The 17,892-nt window shown below is 39.0% G+C and overlaps 1 protein-coding gene across 2 annotated transcripts; it reads right to left on the bottom strand.

Annotated features, from left to right (window-relative positions):
• Positions 1–12,259: 12,259 nt before the first annotated feature.
• LOC306652112 (ankyrin repeat domain-containing protein 10-like) lies at positions 12,260–17,158 on the bottom strand. Of its 2 annotated transcripts, XM_079125169.1 has the most exons (3): positions 16,585–17,158; positions 16,097–16,477; positions 12,260–12,743 (listed from the first exon to the last, which is right to left on the bottom strand). In XM_079125169.1, exons 1-3 carry the CDS (start codon positions 17,030–17,032, stop codon positions 12,295–12,297), a joined length of 1,278 nt encoding a protein of 425 aa, XP_078981295.1. In that variant the 5' UTR covers positions 17,033–17,158; the 3' UTR covers positions 12,260–12,294. The 2 variants fall into 2 exon arrangements, with proteins under 2 accessions (XP_078981295.1, XP_078981296.1); XM_079125170.1 differs by lacking the exon at positions 12,260–12,743 and having other exon boundaries at positions 14,046–16,444.
• Between the last annotated feature and the right edge of the window lie 734 nt (positions 17,159–17,892).

The following is a 17,892-nucleotide window of genomic DNA, read 5'->3' as shown; positions in this document are numbered from 1 at the left end:
AAAAAGACTGAGGATGTGTGCCAGTGTATAAGTACCCCTGGGTTCAACCCCTGGTACCAAAAATAAGATATTTAGTTATAAATGGCAAATAATATTAACAAGACTTTGTAAAACTGTTTCAAAGTTTTTGAGTATAACCCTAGAAACAGAATTGCTGCTTCATACATTAATTTTATATTTAGATATTAGGGGAAATGATATGAATTAATTTTTGAAAATTTTTTGAAAATTAAATATTTAAAAATCTTATGGGCTCTGAATTCTCTATTCTTGCAGATACTTTAGAAAAACTTCTACATTTCTCTTTAGTTAAAAAAATTTTACGCTAACAGCAACAAAAAACTACATAATAATGTGATGGAAGCAATTATCAGGCATTTATCAAAAATATGCAGAATTTCTCTCAAAGTTATTAATGAAAACATGGGAATATGCAATATCAGATTGTGGTAGTCCTTGCTACCTGCAGTCTCTTCAATATCTATTATGATGCACTCAAGTATTTCATCAAGTAAATCTGATGAAGAAGATATTCAAAAGTTTCTATTTTTTCTTCTTTACTACCTGTCAAAGTTACTAATGTAAAAGGGAATGTTATTAAAGGCAACAATATATACTACTTGAAAACAATTAGATATTTTAAGCATTTCACCAGGTTACAAACTAAGCTTTAATAAATAATATTAAAATATTTCAGAAAATATGCAGTTTAAAATAGTAGCCAATTCTCAAAAGAGTAGGTTCATTTTCTTTGATTAATAACATTTTTAAAAAAGAGATATGTCTTGTAGTCAAATACTCATGAATATATCCTGTGATTTAGGTTGTGGCTCAGGTAGACCACTTGCCTTCCATGTGTGAGGTACTGGGTTCAATTCTCAGAACTACATATAAATTAATGTATAAAATAAAGGTTGATCAGTAACTGATTTTTTAAAAAGAATAGGTCCTAGCCAAATGTTGGGTACATGTTTACAATCCCAGAGGCTTGGGAGGCTGGGTCAGAAGGATTGTAAACTCAAAGCTTGCCTCAGTTACTTAGTCAGGTCCTGAGAAACTTAGCAAGACCCTTTCTCAAAATAAAAATAATTAAAAAGGATTGGGGATGTTGCTCAGTGTTTAAACACCCTTAGCTTCAATCTCTAGTACCAAAAAAAAAAAAAAAAAAAAAAAAAAAGGAAAAGAAAAAGAAATAGTGTCCTAGTCAGGTAAAGTGAATCATGCTACCTGGGAAATTGAAGTAGGAGAATCACCAAACCAAAAGCCAGCATTTTACCAAGACTGTTTCAAAATGAAAACTAAAAAGAACTAGGTATACAGCCCAATGGCAGAGTAGACCTTGGTTCAATTCCCGGTACCACCCCTCCCCTCACAGAAAAACATGACCTATAAACCACCCATGAAGATGCATAGGGAACTTATTTTATTTCTAAATATCACTGGCAAACATAATGGCAAGGCTCTTCTATCTGAAAAGTGAACACACTGCGCTGATCATGCTAACAAGGATCAGGAGTTCAAAAGTAGCCTTAGCTATGTAGCAAAGTCCTAACAGTAAAGCAAGAAAATAAGCAAATTACTAAGGCCCCATCTCAAAGTGTTAAAAAGGTCTAGAGATGTGATTCAGAGGTGAAACACCACTGCGATCAACCACTGGTATCAAAAACAAATAAAAAATGGCCCTGAACACACTGGATTTAAGTAATACCAAGAATTCAATGGAATTCTGACAGAAAATTAGAATTTTCTTTCAGGTATCTAGCAGATATTATCTTTCAAAAAAGTAGAAGATTATGAAGTAAACTTTGGGATTTGATACAAAGGCAACATTTCCCCTCCTCTATGTAACTATACCCAAATAATTATTTTAATTTACTACTAGCCCATCTCTCCTGCCCCAAATCGACTACAAAACAGCAGCTCCCAAAGAAGCCTCAGCAGAAGCAAAGAGGTCTGGGAAAATAGACACACTGCTGTAGACATGGAAGAAAAGAAAATTAGGCTGTAACATATTCATTCTGCCAAAAGATGGGTATTCTTAGGTGAATATACAGAATGAAAGGGCAATAACTACTTCCTCCATTTGTAGTGTATGATGAGTCTGAATATATGTTGTAGACATTGAGGGTTGACCATAAACAATGGCGAGTTTTATAGTGTCTCTTCTCCAAAGTTTTTTTCCAGCATGAACAACCTCCAGCTTTTCTTGCCCCCAAAACGTCCTTACTCTCCCCTTTTGAATATTCAGGTTGGAAGCTTTGCCCCATTCCACGTTCAGCATGGTCTTTGTTCAAACCTGGTGGTATGGCCTGTGAAACTGTGCTCCTCATGCCACAACCAGGCTGTTATTTCATTTGCAGACTTGTAGTTTACTCCCTCCCGGGGATGGTTAGAGGAATCCTGGCAATATCCCACAGGCCCTTGCGACAGAGGGGCATTTGTCTGGTCAAGAAGATGAACCATTGTGTGAATACAGATTGGTCAGACTTTTCTGCATCTTGAGGAGATTTGATGTGCCCCTGAAGAAATCCCAGCAGTTAAGTGTCTGGGTACAACCTAGTCTTAATGCAGCAGCCAAGTAGGAGGGGCCTCGCAGTTGGAGTGAGGACACAACAACTCTCCTTGCTTGTTAGGTTCTGCCCATCCTCTGTCCAACATGCTGAGTAAATGATTCCCTCCTGTCTTTGTGAGCCATCAGAGGAGCCACACACATTCACATGGAACATGGACATTCCACGTAACAGCTGTTTCCTTTCCAGACTTTGTAGTTTAGTAGGGGAAACGAGACAGATGGAATGTGATGTGTTCCAATTCAATGATCACTTAAGCCAGGGCGCTGCTGTTCATGCTGTACTGAGCTGAGCACTCACCACTCATTACTCTCTGTCACTGCCAAGCCTCTAGGCTATGTTCCTGCCTCTGAAGAAGACCCAGATTTTCCCAGTCTTGGAGGAGTGTGGTCAGAGAGCAAATCCACTGGTGCCAGTGCAAATCTTGTTGAGGTATGTCCTCTCAGGCACCCCTGGGTCCCAGCTTGTTACACTGGAACTTGTGGGGGCTTATGGACTACAGCAGGAGCCAGGTGAGCGGGATCACAGAATAAATGGTGCGGTCCATGGAGCAGGGCGCCACCTAGTAGGCCTGGGTGGAAGTGAGAGCTGTCATGCTTCAGTGGGAACCTTTTATTTGTCTGGACATGGAGGGATTTGTCGCCCATGGAGCTGTATGCCTCTTAAAGCCTGGTTTCTCATTGAACATGCAACAAGGATAATATTACTTCTTTAAAAATGCAGGACCCTGGTAGCCACTCCCTTTGTCTATCCTCTTACCCTCCAGCTGAGCCAGTGCTTGTCTGGAATGTTGGCTTGAATAGGCTAGGAACAGGATGGTCTCTGCTTGTCATGGGAACTGTGACACCACTGTGTTCTCAGGCCACTCCTCTGTGACCTCAGGTGGAATCTCTGGTTCAGGCCACATCATATGAACCACTCGTCAAAGTTCATATTGTCCAAGACTTCACAAACCCTCTTGGGAATGCAACCAATTGCCTTCTCCTACCAGATTCTAGAAGCCCTGCGTCCTTCACAACCTAGATGCCCAATGCCTGCTCCCTCCCCTTTGATTAGAGGAGATCTCCCATGAATGGTTCTCATGTCACAGGAGAACTGGTAAGCAATTGATGTGTTTTTCTGAGTGGTATTGAATGCACCTGAATGAATGAAGGATCAAGGATCTGACTTTCTGCCACCTATCTCTCTGTAATGAATCTTGAGAGGAATAACTGAAATCATAACGAGTAGAAGATTGAAATTGGATAATGAATGTTTTCTTTTTGACACCACGTTTTGCTTGTGGGACCCCACACCCCATGAGGCATCACCTCTTGCTTTTGCCTGTTTACAACCCAACAGCATCTGGCTAAATTACTGAAGCACAATCTCACTGATGGAAACAGGCATGACACAGGAGGAACCACTTCCTCTGCCTCACCCTTTCCTGAGAGGATAGGCAAGATACATCACCTGAACTGGCTTATCTGTTATGCAAGGTTCTCTTCAGTTTAGAATTTTTCAACAAAAAAATGACAAAGAAATAATAAGAAAAAAATAGGATTGAGGAAAGTGTCAGTAGTTTGCGAATATAATGGTTAGGTGTGCATGTGTGAATGATCCCCAAAATCTACATTCATAGTCACCAACTCAGCATATTCTCAATCCCATATATTCCTGCCTCTATCCCTGTTCCTGGTGTCCTTGGATCTGTGATAAAAATGTTCTGCTCAGGCATCTCCTACATCCGTTTTCCTCCTCAAGTGAAGAGGGAAAATATCTTTCCCTCAGGACACATTGCTAGTCTTGGTTATTGACATGCAAAAAAATTTCCTTGCTGAATTTTTGTGAAAAAGCGAATTAAGAATTCCTTAGGCATTGTTTGGCTTGGTCATGATTGCTTGCCTGCATACATTTACAATTTAGGACTGTAGGTGATCAAGTGTTGTAACTCAGAGGCTGGTATGTGCTGGGGATATAGCCCATCATGTAGCATGCCTGCCCCTCAAGCTGGAGACCTGTGTTCAAGTCCGCAGCAGCACTGGTAGATTGTAGAAATTCCAAACAAACAAAATAAACCAGTTCAGAATCCTCTCCCCTCTTTCTTTTCTCCACTCCTCATAAAATGAATCAACTCTGGAAAACAGCACTCGTTTTACATGCAACCCATTTTCACTGACACCTTTCAGTTTGCAATTGTAAAGACTCAAACTGAATCGACCCTCACTTATTTGAAGGCTTAAGTGTATTTACTATGCAATAAAATAAATAAATAGCAAAAACAACAATGTTGATTGTATTATCTCTTGGAAACTCAGAATTTATTTTCTCTCTTTTTTGTTTCTTTCTTTCTTCTTTTTTTTTGGTACTGGAGATTTAACCCAGGGCCACTTTACAAGTAAGCTATTATTTTGAGTCAGTGTCTTGCTAAATTGTTTAAGAGTTTGCTATCTTGCTGAGGTTGTCACTGAATTTGCAATCATTCTGTTTCTGTCTCCCAAACCACTGGGATTGCAGGCATGGATCAATGCATCTGGCAGTAATCAGAATTTCCTTGTGACCTGTGAGAAGATAAAATTTTCTTTGATTCCTTTAAATAAGTTAGAGGCTAAATTTAAAATACTCAGTATTCCCAGACAAAAGTGGATTTTTGATGTAACTTGACATTCCTTTTGCATTTCAGATACTCATGAATGTTTCTGTTGTAGCCATTCATTTTGTGATTATGTCAAAGAGCAGTAAATGACAAACAGAGGAGGGTTGGGGAAAATTAAGATGGAAATAACAACATAAACTCTTTAAAAATAATATAATCTTTGGAGGCTTATGTAAATAACTTGCCAATTTTTGTTTAAACATATTTGGCCTACTCATTTCCTTTTTAAGGAAGAAAAGACAAATAGGAATGTATGCCTCAAATAAAAATTAAAATACTAATAGAGTAGAAGTATACAAATTGCCAAAGAAAAATTCACCATTTAAAAAGTAAATTATTAATCTCTTACTGAGTAATTACCTGAAATACTCATACTTACAAAATTAATGAAATTTTCCAAAAATTAATCTATTGAAATAATTTGTGAAAAATTAAAAAAGCAATTTTGGAAAACTGCATGAGTTTTTGAAAACTAAGTTCTATCAAAGGATTCTGAGAGTAACAAAAATTACAAATCTATTCTATAAAATTTTTTCTTCTAGTAGAAATTATTTACTCAAAACAAAAAGAACATCTTATTTTGTTTTACTCTCAAGTTTCTTAATCAGATTGCCCAAAATTATATAAATAAATAACTACCAATTAAATTACTAAGCACATAATAAATGCAGTTATGGCAGCAAGCATATAAAGGGACTCCATTTCAGAGGTGGATTTTAAATTATTGGATCTTGGAACACATTTTAAGTTCTTAAAAGTTATTAATGATCCCAAGTATTTTTACTTATATAGATTACAGCTGATATTTGCCATAAAATATGAGAAAAATTGAAACATTTAATTATGCATTAGAATACCTCTCATGTTAGCATGAATAACATTTTTATGAAATTTTTTTCCAAAAAATTAGTTACAAATGGTCTTTCTTAACATTTTAATAAATTGTTTAGAGTTTATTTTGCTAGAAGACAGCTATATTCTGTATTTGCATTTGCTCTCTCTCTGTTGTTATATGTTGCTTTACTCCATATCACAACATATCATAATCTATATAGCTGTATGAAGAAAATCAAATCTCACTGATATGAAGTTGTAAAAGAGGAGAAATATTTTAAAAGTATTTTCTAATTACTGTAGGTAGTATTCTTTGATACTTTAGAATTAGATTAAGTTCTTTCTTCAAGGATATATGATAAATTATATCCATAAGCGATTCATAATTTTGTTAAAATTTTCTGGTCAGTCTTGCACTTTAAATGAATCTTTAACCATGCATGATTCTATAATATAAGGTGCTGAGAACTGGACAAATATTTATTCTTGAGTTATAGGTTGAAATTTTTTATATTTATTCAAAATTTTAAAGAAACCTCTATTTGTTAATATCACAACTGACCTCATCAGAAAAGTTTCTAAGTAGTGGGAACATATTAAGCTTAAAGCATCAAATACAAAAGTTCAAAATCTAAATTGTATTTGTAAACCTGTTTTAGTATTGGCAAGAAATTTCCTTGAAGTGACAAGATTAATTCATTAATTTCAAGAAAAAAACTGCGAAATATCTAAGTCTGAATAACCACAGTTTGTTGGTCAAATTTATTAAAAAAAATGATGTTCCTTGAAAAAAAATAAGGGTGGGGGGGCTAGTTAAGCTTGCAGCCAAATAATCACCCAAAAACTTTTCCTTGAGATAACTAGACTATTTGTGTCCAGTCCATGCATTTTTATATAATTTCCATTTCATCATACATATACAATACAAAAATACTAGTCATTTACTCAAGGATGGAAATTTAATTAAATTAATGCGTTTTACTGCTTGGAAAAATATTTTAAGTGTAACTGATACTTTTTCTCTAAGAATTTGCAGTGATAATGAATACCGTGATATACTTTGATGGCACTGCCTGAATACATACAAGGAAACAACAGTTTTATCCTTATTGCTTCTGGATCAAAAGTGCAAATATTAACACAGGGAAAAAAGAAAATAACATTTAGTGTACTTCTGAAAATATATTTTTACCTCTGGACACTCCCTGAAAGGTTATCCAAAACATGGGGTCCTTGGTCCACACATGGGAACCCACAACTTTTAGTATTTGCTGCTAACAACCAATGTAAACCACCCACAAAATTCGGTCAATTATTTTTCAGTGGGCTCAGAGAAAATTTCCAAATTCACATGAAAGTGATAACACATTGTGACAATGGTTTTTCTTTTATACCTAACCACATGGAGGAATTTATAAATATTTAATTATTCCATCCCAAAATCTGCTAGTGTCAAATCCCCTTTTTCATTAATGAGAAGGTTCTGTGGTTTCAAGTCTTGATGCAACACCATTCTTCTGTGGCAATAATTAACCCATGTAGAATTTGGTATAGAAACAGTTACAAAAGCAAATAATTAAAAATTAGTCTTACAGATATCAAGAGATACTTTGGTATTAGCATAATAGGTAAGTAGAAAAGCAACTGGCCTAGAAGAGTAAAAGAAAAAAAAAGAAATTACAACATTTTAAGGACAATGTCTTTTCCATTTTGAGCTGTGTTGTCAATTTTAGTTTATTGTTCAATTTGAAGAATCTATCATTTGTGTCAACAGTGTCTATAAAAATAAATATTATAAATAAAACAAAATTTTGTTTTCATAGTAATAGTTCATTTGTTAGAGAAACCAGCTTAAACAGATGTATCCTCTATACTACTAAAGCTTACAGATTGATTATAAAATTCCAGTATGTCCAACAAACACAGGCAATTACTCTCTTATAAAACAATCTGATCTGGGTTAGTACCTTTAAATGTGGCATTGGACTTGGTGGCTTTATGGAAAGTCTCAAGTATCAGAGAGAATGGGGCTGCATAACCTGGCAAATTACCAGTTATAAAAATAGCTCGTGGATACTTTAATTTTAGCAAATCCTACTCAGTTTCAAAATAAGCTGTGATTCAAAATGGGGTAATGCACTAGTTCTCTGAAAAAGCAATTCCTACAAGACTAATGGTAGAATTATTTAGTGTATTGGGGTAAAAAGAGAGATTTGGAACACATCTTGATTTTCTGGGGTTACCAAAAAGAACTTAAATTTCTGAAGACTCAAGAAATAACTTCAGTTTACTTGTAGATGAAAATTGATATCTGAATACCAAGAATAAGCCAACGCAGCAGGTGATTAATGCCAGGAATGCCTCTGGTAATTTTTTGGAGTGGTGTAGAAGGGATTAAACTCAGGAGCACTCTACATCAGAGCTATGCCCCCAATTCTTTTGCATTTTAATTCTGAGACAGGGTTCCATTAAATTGCTCAAGCTGGCCTCCAGTTTGTGATCCACCTACCTCAATTTCCCAAGTAGCGGGGTGTTGGGCTTGCACCACTATGTCTGGTCTGAATGAATTATAAACTCTGAAGTCTTCAGACTCCACCTATTTATTTATGTTTTGAAAACTCTAAAGTTACTACTTTAATATACTCCTGTTGTGTTGCATTGGGGTTTTAGTGGTGAACACAGCTACCTTTCAGTATATTCCTGTTAAATTTTACATTTGGAGAATATTAAATGCAATTTTAACAAGCAAAAAATATTTTCCAACTATTTAGACCTAACTTAAAAGGCTTCTCAAACCTCTGTAAAATTATGATAACTAAAGTCTTTCCAAATTAGTGCTAATATAAAAGCAGAAAAAACAGAATTTTAAAAATGGAGATCTACAAATACCCTTCAAAACACCTTGCAAAGGAAAATATAAACTATGATGAAAATAATTCGCATGAAATGTATATGGAAATAGTTTTAAAGCCTCATTCTAAAATTCTTAGCATTGTGCTAGCCATGTTTAGACCTCTCTTTCAGTAACAGAAACTGGCTTTCCTTCATATTTATCAAATTCACTATAAAAAAATGTAAGTTTGAAGTTTCTATTTACTATCTACAGAATTATAAAGGTCTCAAACACACAAGATGGGACAGACTATTTTTTAAATAGGTTTTATAAACAGTTGAACTTTATACAAGTAAAATCTTTGAAAATGTAAAATATATCACTCAGAATAAAGAAGTCTATAAGAATAAAACTATTTCAATTGCTTTCATATATCTGATAACTTCTGGGCTTCTCTATCTGATTATTATAGCAAACTTCTTCAGCATTATTTGAATTCTTAGATGTTTTACAAAAAACACAATTATCTTACTATTCCTTCTGACAATACAGATAGTTACTTCAAACAAAGAAATCACAATACCTATATGTTTCTGGCCTTGCTTATAACACTTATTCATAATTCATAACCCCAAAATGTCACTGTTATTATATAATGTAATACCATTTTAAATATATTAGGGGAGCTCACCATATAAAAGTGGCCTTTTGCAAAATGTACCCATCATTTGTATTTTTTTGGAAAGTAAACTATACCTGCAGGTTTATTCTACACATGTAGGATAATCAGTTATAATGTAAAATAAAATATCAAAAATATTTTAGGAGACTTTTAAAATGAAGCAGTTTTACACAAAGGTATGAGCCCAGGAAAGCTGTAGTACAATAAACAGAAGTTTGCTAAAAAAGTCAAACAGAAAGTTCCAAAGATTGGTTATGAGGTTGGTATATTTCAGTGTGCATTCTAGCTCATTTTGTTTAGACTTTACCATTACACAATAAACATACATTTATATTGTGCATACTCATGATGTTCCCATAGTCATCCATGTACTGTTTTAGGTCCTTACCCTGGAAAAGCACAACATTTTACTACATGATAACACAGTATTCAGAATGCTCGGCTGAGTAATTTAATAGTATTTAATTTTTTAAAGAAAATTGTCAAGAAAAGATACAGAATGCACCACTGAATCTATTTGAATACCAATAAATAAAAAATGGCCCTGGGGCTATTAAAAAGTCTAACTTTCTATTACTAAAGAAATATAAAATACTGAATGTTTTTTAAATGCTTACCAGATACTCAAGAATGAGAGTCAAAGATTTATCTGTGTGAACAGTGTCATGTAAGGTTACTATGTTTCCATGTTTTAAATCCTTTTAGAGTGAAACTGTAAAACAGAAATGAAAGCCAATTGTTTAGTCTGTGGAAGGCCAGGTTTTATAAAAACTTGAAATAAGTTTAACATATAAATCAACTATGTCTAATATTCTCTTAAGTTAAAAACAGCAATTTGCCAAGGGGATGAGAGGTAGAAAAACTGAAGGTATCAACTTTTACCACTTTTATGATTTTGAGTTTGATATTGTAGTACCTAAAGTTGCCTCTAATATTACAACTCACCATCTTCTGCTTTTTTTCTTTAATGTTAACTTTTTGAGCCTCTGGGATAAATTTATATACAGTTCAAAGTAGGTTTTCTTCTGCTATGTTGCTAATCAGTTGCCTCTATTTTTTTATTTGTTTTGGTACCAGGGATTGAAACTGAGCCACATTCTTAGGCCCTCTGCTTTTTTGTTTAATTTTTATTTTGAGGCAGGTTTTAGCTAAGTTGATTAGGTCCTTGTTAAGTTGCTGAGGCTGGCTTCAAACCTGCCTCCTGTATGGGAATGTATTTCTCATTGCTATGAACAGACTTATAATTTATATGGGCTGAATGTACCACCACAAGCCATATAGGAAGAGATAGCATTTATTTATACATATAAACTATACACAAATTAAAAGTATCCCAGGTAGCATACCAACTCAGAACTGAAGAGACATCATGGGCATTTCACAGCATACATAACCAAAGAAAGTATTCTTGTCACCTTTGAGTTCTTATCTCTCTTAAATACACTGGAGTAAACATATAAAGTTATTATCTGGAGCCACTGGGCTCAGTGCCATCAGTATGTTTGGTCTCCAGACCTGGATCTGGCTAGGAGCCAGGCCTTGAGAGCAGAAAACAGATGTCTTTAAGTTTTTCTTTTTTTTTTTTTTTATGTTTCTGGGACAGGGAGCTTATCAGTCCTTGAACAGGGGCACTGCCTAGACCACTAAATTTCTCATGCAAGTTGTTTACTACTTACCCTGATTTCACTTTTTTTTTTTGACTGAGAGTTTTACTTGATTTGTACAGAATGATTTGAGAACAAACGTTAGTTCACTCCTACAACACTGGTTTGCTCACTTGACATTTTCTCCATCTGCACCAATTGTTATTACAAAAATCATAAAAGTAAAAATTCATTACAATATTTGCACAGTGTAACAACTAGTTTCTATAAAACCATAAACTTAACACAGTTTTATTAAGAGATTCAAAAATTCTCTCAGTTATTAGATATACATAGTGATGTGTATATGTGTGTGTCTGTGTGTGTATGTGTACATTTAAAGCAGAAAACCTCAAAAAACAAAAAGGGGAAAAAGTAAAAATAGTTAAATATTTTGATCTGACAGTTCCTACAAACAGTGATCTCTGCTATGTATAAAGGAAACCATAGTCTGTGGTAAAAATTCTAGAGAGCAAGTAGGAAATGTGGAGTGAAACCGTCCACCAGAATCCACCCCAGGCTGGGCCTGCTCCCAGGGGAGCCCAGGGCATGGGTGGCACCGTGAAGCCAGCGTGTGCCACCACTAAGATTCACCATGTGGCAATCTGCAGTTTCAGTGAGAGATGCCGAAAGAGACAAGTGCTCTTTTCTTCACACAATCACGATGGGACTCCCGGTGAGGATGTGCCCACCGGGAAGCAGTGTGTGGCCAGGACCCACAGGGACAGCAGGGGGGCTCTCAAAACAATGCCCAAGTGCGAGAGGAAACTCACCAGGCACCTCACTACTGCCCACTTATCTTGATCAGATACAACTTACGGAAAGAAAAATGGCAATCTGGTGACGGTGTTAAAAAGACCACGTAGACACCGGCATCAGAAAAACCAAACCGCAAAAGAGCATCTTATGAAAGGACAGAAACCCGCCAGGGAAACCTCAGCACAGGAAGTCCTCTCGCGCACCATGCACGCACGGGGAGTTGCTGGGTGGACTTTTCTTTCTTGGAGTTCAGTACAAAAGCAGGGCGGGGAATCCCGCCCAGTGGGTGCTGCAGCGGTGCTCCAGGCCGGCCGTCGGGGGTGGCCAGCCTCTTGTCCTCAGGAGCCGTGGTGCAGATGCATGGCACCCAGGACGGCGCTGTCGTAGCGCTGCTCCACGCGCACGAAGCTGGAGTGCTCCACCACGCTGCTCAGCTCAGGAATGCTCTTGGCAGTGTCCCCAAACCCGTGGTCGTGTCCATACTGCAAGTTCTCCCCCAGGTCCTCCACCCAGGAGGGCCTGCTGGCCACACAGCTGCTTGGGCTGCCATTCAGGTGCAGAGAGCCGCACATCTCAGGGTTGGCACTCACGCTCCTTTCTGGCTCCTCAGTCCGGTTAACACCGACAGAACCCACTAATCCACTGCTAATTCCATTAAGGCCTGTCAAGCACGGGTCACTCCTGCTTTCCATCCCATTGAGCTGGGCCATGTAGGGGAAGTCCAAATGTCCATTGATGACACATCCATTTGTCAATGTATTCGATACGGAGCTATTGTTTTTCATATCTGCATTAAGAAATACACCTGTCACCAAAATTCAGAACAGGGTGGGGGACACTATACAATGCTTCATTGCTGCCACAATTTTAAAAGATTTAGTTTCTTTGCTGTTGCTTCTTTTAGACAAACCAGCTTCTTTTCCAAAATTAAAATGAACAGGTATATTTACAAATAAAACATAAGAGTAGTATCTGCCTGGCAAGATAGGAAAATGTATGCATTTCAGTAGCACTGAGCAGTCAGATCTGAAAACACAAGCTGACAAACACAAGGCTTGAAAAATACCCACACCAAGAAAAAACTGTCAAAAAACTTATTTTAGGAAAGCAGTTTTAAACATAGGGCCTGAAAAGGTGCATCAGAACTGAATGTAGTTTTCTACAAAGTTAAAACTTCTCTAGTTCTTAAGGGGTGGGGGTGGGAAGGAAGCAGGTGAGTTAGGAGTGCTCCAACCACACACAACGTACCACCAGAGGAGGCCTTGCTCCTCAGTCAGGAAGCACAGGGACAGGAGGAGGAGCTGGCTTTTCTTTGTGATGCTCAAATCTTTTAAGGACTTCTGCCAAATGCTGCGTCAGAGCACCAGCAGAACAGAGAGCACAGTGAGGGCTTGGCACACCAGAGACACTCACACGGCTGTGGGCTAAGCGCACAGTTCTGAGGAGTCTCTTCAGAGTCCAGCTTAAAATGACCACGAGAGCCAAGGTTTCATGGTGTTAGGTCATTTTCAAAAACCACTTATGCTGGAAAAAATGCTGATAGTTTAACCTGCACATACTAACCCCCCTTAGGAGGGACAGTCCCATGGATGTAAAGTTCATCACGAAACATTTGGGCACACTGGAAGACAATTACTTACAAGTTACTTTTCTGTATATTGGAATTAGAGAATGCCCAAGTGTTCAGGAATTCACAGAACAATACAGAGAATGATCTAAAATCATCTCTTGCTTGGTAATAAAAAATTTCACCTCAAGGCCCTGGTTCATCAAAGTGAGGAGCAACAGCTACAGAAGAGCTCGGGCTAGTGACGTTCAGAGAAGGACCCACTTCAACACTCCGGACTCTGACACGCACCACAGCACCACTCTTCCCATGAAGGGCTTTCCTGTCTGCTTCGTCACCAGCCCTCATGGGTCTGTGTCCCGCCTGTCTTCTGGCCAAGACAGGATCAGGGCTGGTTCAATGAACAAAACATCTTCTAAACATTGCATGATCATAATTTTTTTGGCAATTTCATCAATAATTAGCTTAATAACTGCTATAAATTTTTCAGGGATAATGGATTATTTTCAAACTAAAGGCTAGCTATTTCATTAAAACTGAAGACTAGAGAGCAGTGTCCAAAGGACTAAATATAAAGAAATCAGGTAATTCCCAGAGGAAACTTTTTATTTTTTTCAAAAAATGAAAGTATTAATCACCTTATGTGATGGAACTCATAGATATGATGGCAACACTGGACCATTTCCAGTACACTGTGTGTGTAGTTTTATACTGAAATAAAGTAAATTGAATTTTTCTCAAGTGCTCAGAATTCATCTTGTCTTGGGAACTCTAATAAAACTGAGCATAAGAGCAGCAGCCTAGAGACTGTGTGAGATATTGGGCTGGGCCCGTTCTCTGCAACGCTCCCTTGCTAGGCTCCAGCTGCACCTCAAGAGCCTTCTGTACTTCTTGTCCCACCACATGTCCAGTTCCCCACAAGTGCCACAACATCCAAAGCACAAGGAGTGGGCTGGGAACCGCCTGAGGATGCAGCCTGTGATACAAGACCAGCAGTCCCAGAGGAAGCCACAGTCCTTCAGAAAAGGGGGGGCTCTGGACCTTGCATGAGGTTCTCAGATGAGAGGCATTCAAAATGTAAAGGCAATGTTTGAGCAGTTTTTCAAACATTGTCTTTGAAAATAATTCTATAAGAACAAAGAACATAGACAGACACTTGGACGTCTTTAGGGGAAAAAAGCCTGACTCCTGTGATGTCCTAGTCAAGAGAGGAGGCAGTTCCTGTAAACTTTCAGTGGACAAGGAAAGCTGTTTCACCTAAGAAAAATGCAAGTAATCTCCAGTGATTTATAAGCCTGTTTCTTCCATCAGATAATATCTTAAGGCCACGGTGGAAAGCATGGGGAAGGCCTACCCCACATCTGACCTGGTGGTAGACAGGGCCAGAAGTGAAGCCAGGCTCCATGCTTCACATGAAATCACTGGGAAATCATGTGGGGAGAAGGCAGAGTGATTATCCTGCCCACGCAGAAGCACATAGCAATGTCACTTTTCCTAAAAGCAGGCTTTGAGTCTTGTTCATTTTTAGCCAAGAACAAACAGCCTGACTACAGAAAATGCACTATCCCATCAGAATTGCCCATGACAACTCTACCCGTTTCATATAATTATTTGGCAAAAAAGGTGACACTACATAACAATTTGGTGGCTCCTAGAAATCTGTATGTATTTCCTTTCATTTTGGTGAACAGAAATGATATTTTCATGTGGTCTGGAAACAAAATACATGGTTTTTCTTCCCAGTGAAGAATTTAGCATAATAATGTATTAAAAAGTACTTCTAAATTGATTAACATGTCAAGAGAAAGACTAAAATGTTTTTATGGTCACCTAAATAAAAGAATGGCAAAAAAAAAAGGTGTCAGCGAAATAGATAAATTCTTTTAGAAATTCCAAGTGCTAGAAGAAACTGAGCTTTTGTCTTTTAAAAACAAAAAAAATGACTATTAGCTGTTTTAATGTTAAACATCCTAACACATGAATTGTTTTGTGAAGTGATGTTCAGCATTTCAGACTTAGATGGAGGGCCAGACACCAAAGCAACCGAGCCCACGGGGCCAAAGACCCGCCACTGGCATGGGTGGGTTCGAGCCAGCTCCACCGTACCACCGGTTCCCAACGTGCACAGTTAGCTGTGCGCTGCCTTGAAAAGACCAGCAATGGCATGACTGGCAGGTCATCCAAAGGTTGTCAGAAAGTCAAAAATGCAACCTCATTAAAAATAAGCAAGGCACATTAAGCAAAAGCTTCAAATCAAAACAGAAAGATTGCACTTGTATTTCTCATTTCCAGAGAATGCACCAAAACACTTGTCCTTGTATCTACAAACTTGCCCAAGATATGCAAATTGTAACACTTTTTTGAAGACACTGGATGGCACATTGCAAGAATGTCTGAGAGAAAATCATGTTAGAAATAATAAACATACTGATTCTTGCAACGACAAGGGGTCTGCATTGCTGAAACAGTATATATTTTTATTTCTTTTGGTCCAACAGAACCACTCTCTTGTTGCGTGGTGTCTTCGACCATTGGACTGTTGTTGCAGACAACGGGAAACTGTCCACTCCCACCTGTTACAGCAGGAAACTCTCTGTCGACGTGCATTCTGTCAGCGTCATCTTCCGTCTCGCCTTTCCCAAGTGGCATGGCACAGTTCAGGCTTGAAGCTCCATTTCTGGCTTTCTTTACTGCCAAGGACTCCGAATCTTCTAAGCATCTCTTTCGATTTGTTCCCACACTAATGCGACTGGGAAATCCGTTCTCATGGCCCCCACTCAAGGTACCATTATGACAGAAACGGTTCAGGTGACAGTTCTGGAGGTTCAAGAGAAACTGGGTGCACTCTTGGAAACCCTGGGTTTGTGCAATGTCTGCTGCTGTCAGGCCACTGGATTTTCTCAAGCTGTCACTTCCAGCTCCTGTACCATTCACGAAGACCATCAGAGCAGTCTCTGGACGGACACCCATCTTCTCCAACACTTCCTGCTAACCTTTCAGCATGGAATACCAGCACAGCCAGTGGAAGAATGACCTCCACTTCAGTTAAGTGTCTCGGTACGAGCCCCGTTCCGCACCAGGGCACTGATGCACTCGAGGCTCCCGGAGTGGGCTGCCTTGTGAACGGGAGTCTCCCCCTCACAGTCCGGTTTGTTAATATTGGCTCCTGCTTGTATCAGCCAGACTAGGCACTGGGGATGTCCTCCAAAAGCGGCAATGTGACCCGGGGTCTGGGCAAAGCGTGTAGTGGACACATTCAGTGTGGCGCCAGCTCTCACCAACTGCATTAAGCACTCCAACTTGCCGAAGTGCGCGGCCCAGTGCACTGGCGTCCAGCCGTAGAAGGAGTCCTCGGAGGTCAAGTGGGCGCGCGGCGTCTGCTGCAGCAACGTGCAGAGCGCGGCCAGGTCCCCGTCGCGGCAGGCGCGGTGCAGCGGGAAGCGAAGTGACAGCAGCTCCTCGCTGGAGAATCCCGCCTCCACGCCCGCGCCTGCTCCCGCCGCCGCCATGGTCGGTCGCTGGAGAGCGCGGGGTTGGAGGGCGAGAGGACGCTCCGGTGAGAGCCCGCGAAGCTGCCGCCACCGGAGCACAAAGGAGCAAGAGCAGCACCGCCACCGCGTCCCACCGGCTGCCGAGCTGAGTGCGCACTCCTGATTTCACTTTTTGAAAACACTCTTAAACAAGACTCTATTTTTCTCTACAGAGCAGAAGGGTCTCTGTCATGGGAACTGTGATGCCATGGTGCTGTCAGGCCTTTTCTCTGTGATCTCATGAAGAATCTGCAGTGTGGGTTCCAGGTCACAAGAGCCACTCCTCAAACTCCATGTTGCCCAAACTTGGAAATGCTCTCTGGAGAGAGAAACAAACTGTTCTCCAACAGGAGCCTGGAATCCCCTAGTCATTCACACCTGACCAGCTGGATGCCTGCCCCTTCCACCTGGATTACAGGAGATCTCACATTTTTGCTCTCAAGTCACAGGAGCACTGGTAATCAAGTGAGACATTGTCCTCAGTGGAACTGGTGTAACTTAATCAATGAGAGATCAAGGATATAAATTTCAGCCCTTATTTCACTGTAACAAATCTTGAGAGCAAAACCTACAACCATACCGAGATCAAGATTGAAATTAGATGAGGAATATTTCCTTTCTACCAGCAAATATGGGTCCTAGGAACCGAGACACTGAGAGCCATCACCACTTGCCTTTGCCTGTTCATATTTCCTGACATTGTCTGGCTAAGTTGATGAGGCATTCCCTCATTGAAGGAAACTGGCTTTGCCCAGAGGAACAAGTTTCTCTACCTCATCCATAATTGAGATGTTAGGGAAGATCCACAACCAGCACTGGCTTATGCATTTTGTACAACA

Source organism: Sciurus vulgaris, assembly GCF_902686455.1.
Source record: "Sciurus vulgaris genome assembly, contig: HiC_scaffold_629_arrow_ctg1, whole genome shotgun sequence".
NCBI lineage: Eukaryota > Metazoa > Chordata > Mammalia > Rodentia > Sciuridae > Sciurus > Sciurus vulgaris.
Note: the sequence above shows the minus strand (reverse complement) of the source record. Positions and strands in the feature narration are given on the sequence as shown.

Excerpts from the sequence above, each read along its gene's own strand:
- LOC306652112 (XM_079125169.1), bottom strand. The coding sequence starts at position 17,032 with ATGGCGGCGGCGGGAGCAGGCGCGGGCGTGGAGGCGGGATTCTCCAGC. Across the intron at positions 16,478-16,584 it reads CCTGGTGCGGAACGGGGCTC|AGACTGCTCTGATGGTCTTC; the intron begins GTACCGAGACAC and ends GTGTCCGTCCAG. Across the intron at positions 12,744-16,096 it reads AGAGTTTCCTGCTGTAACAG|ATATGAAAAACAATAGCTCC; the intron begins GTGGGAGTGGAC and ends TTCTTAATGCAG.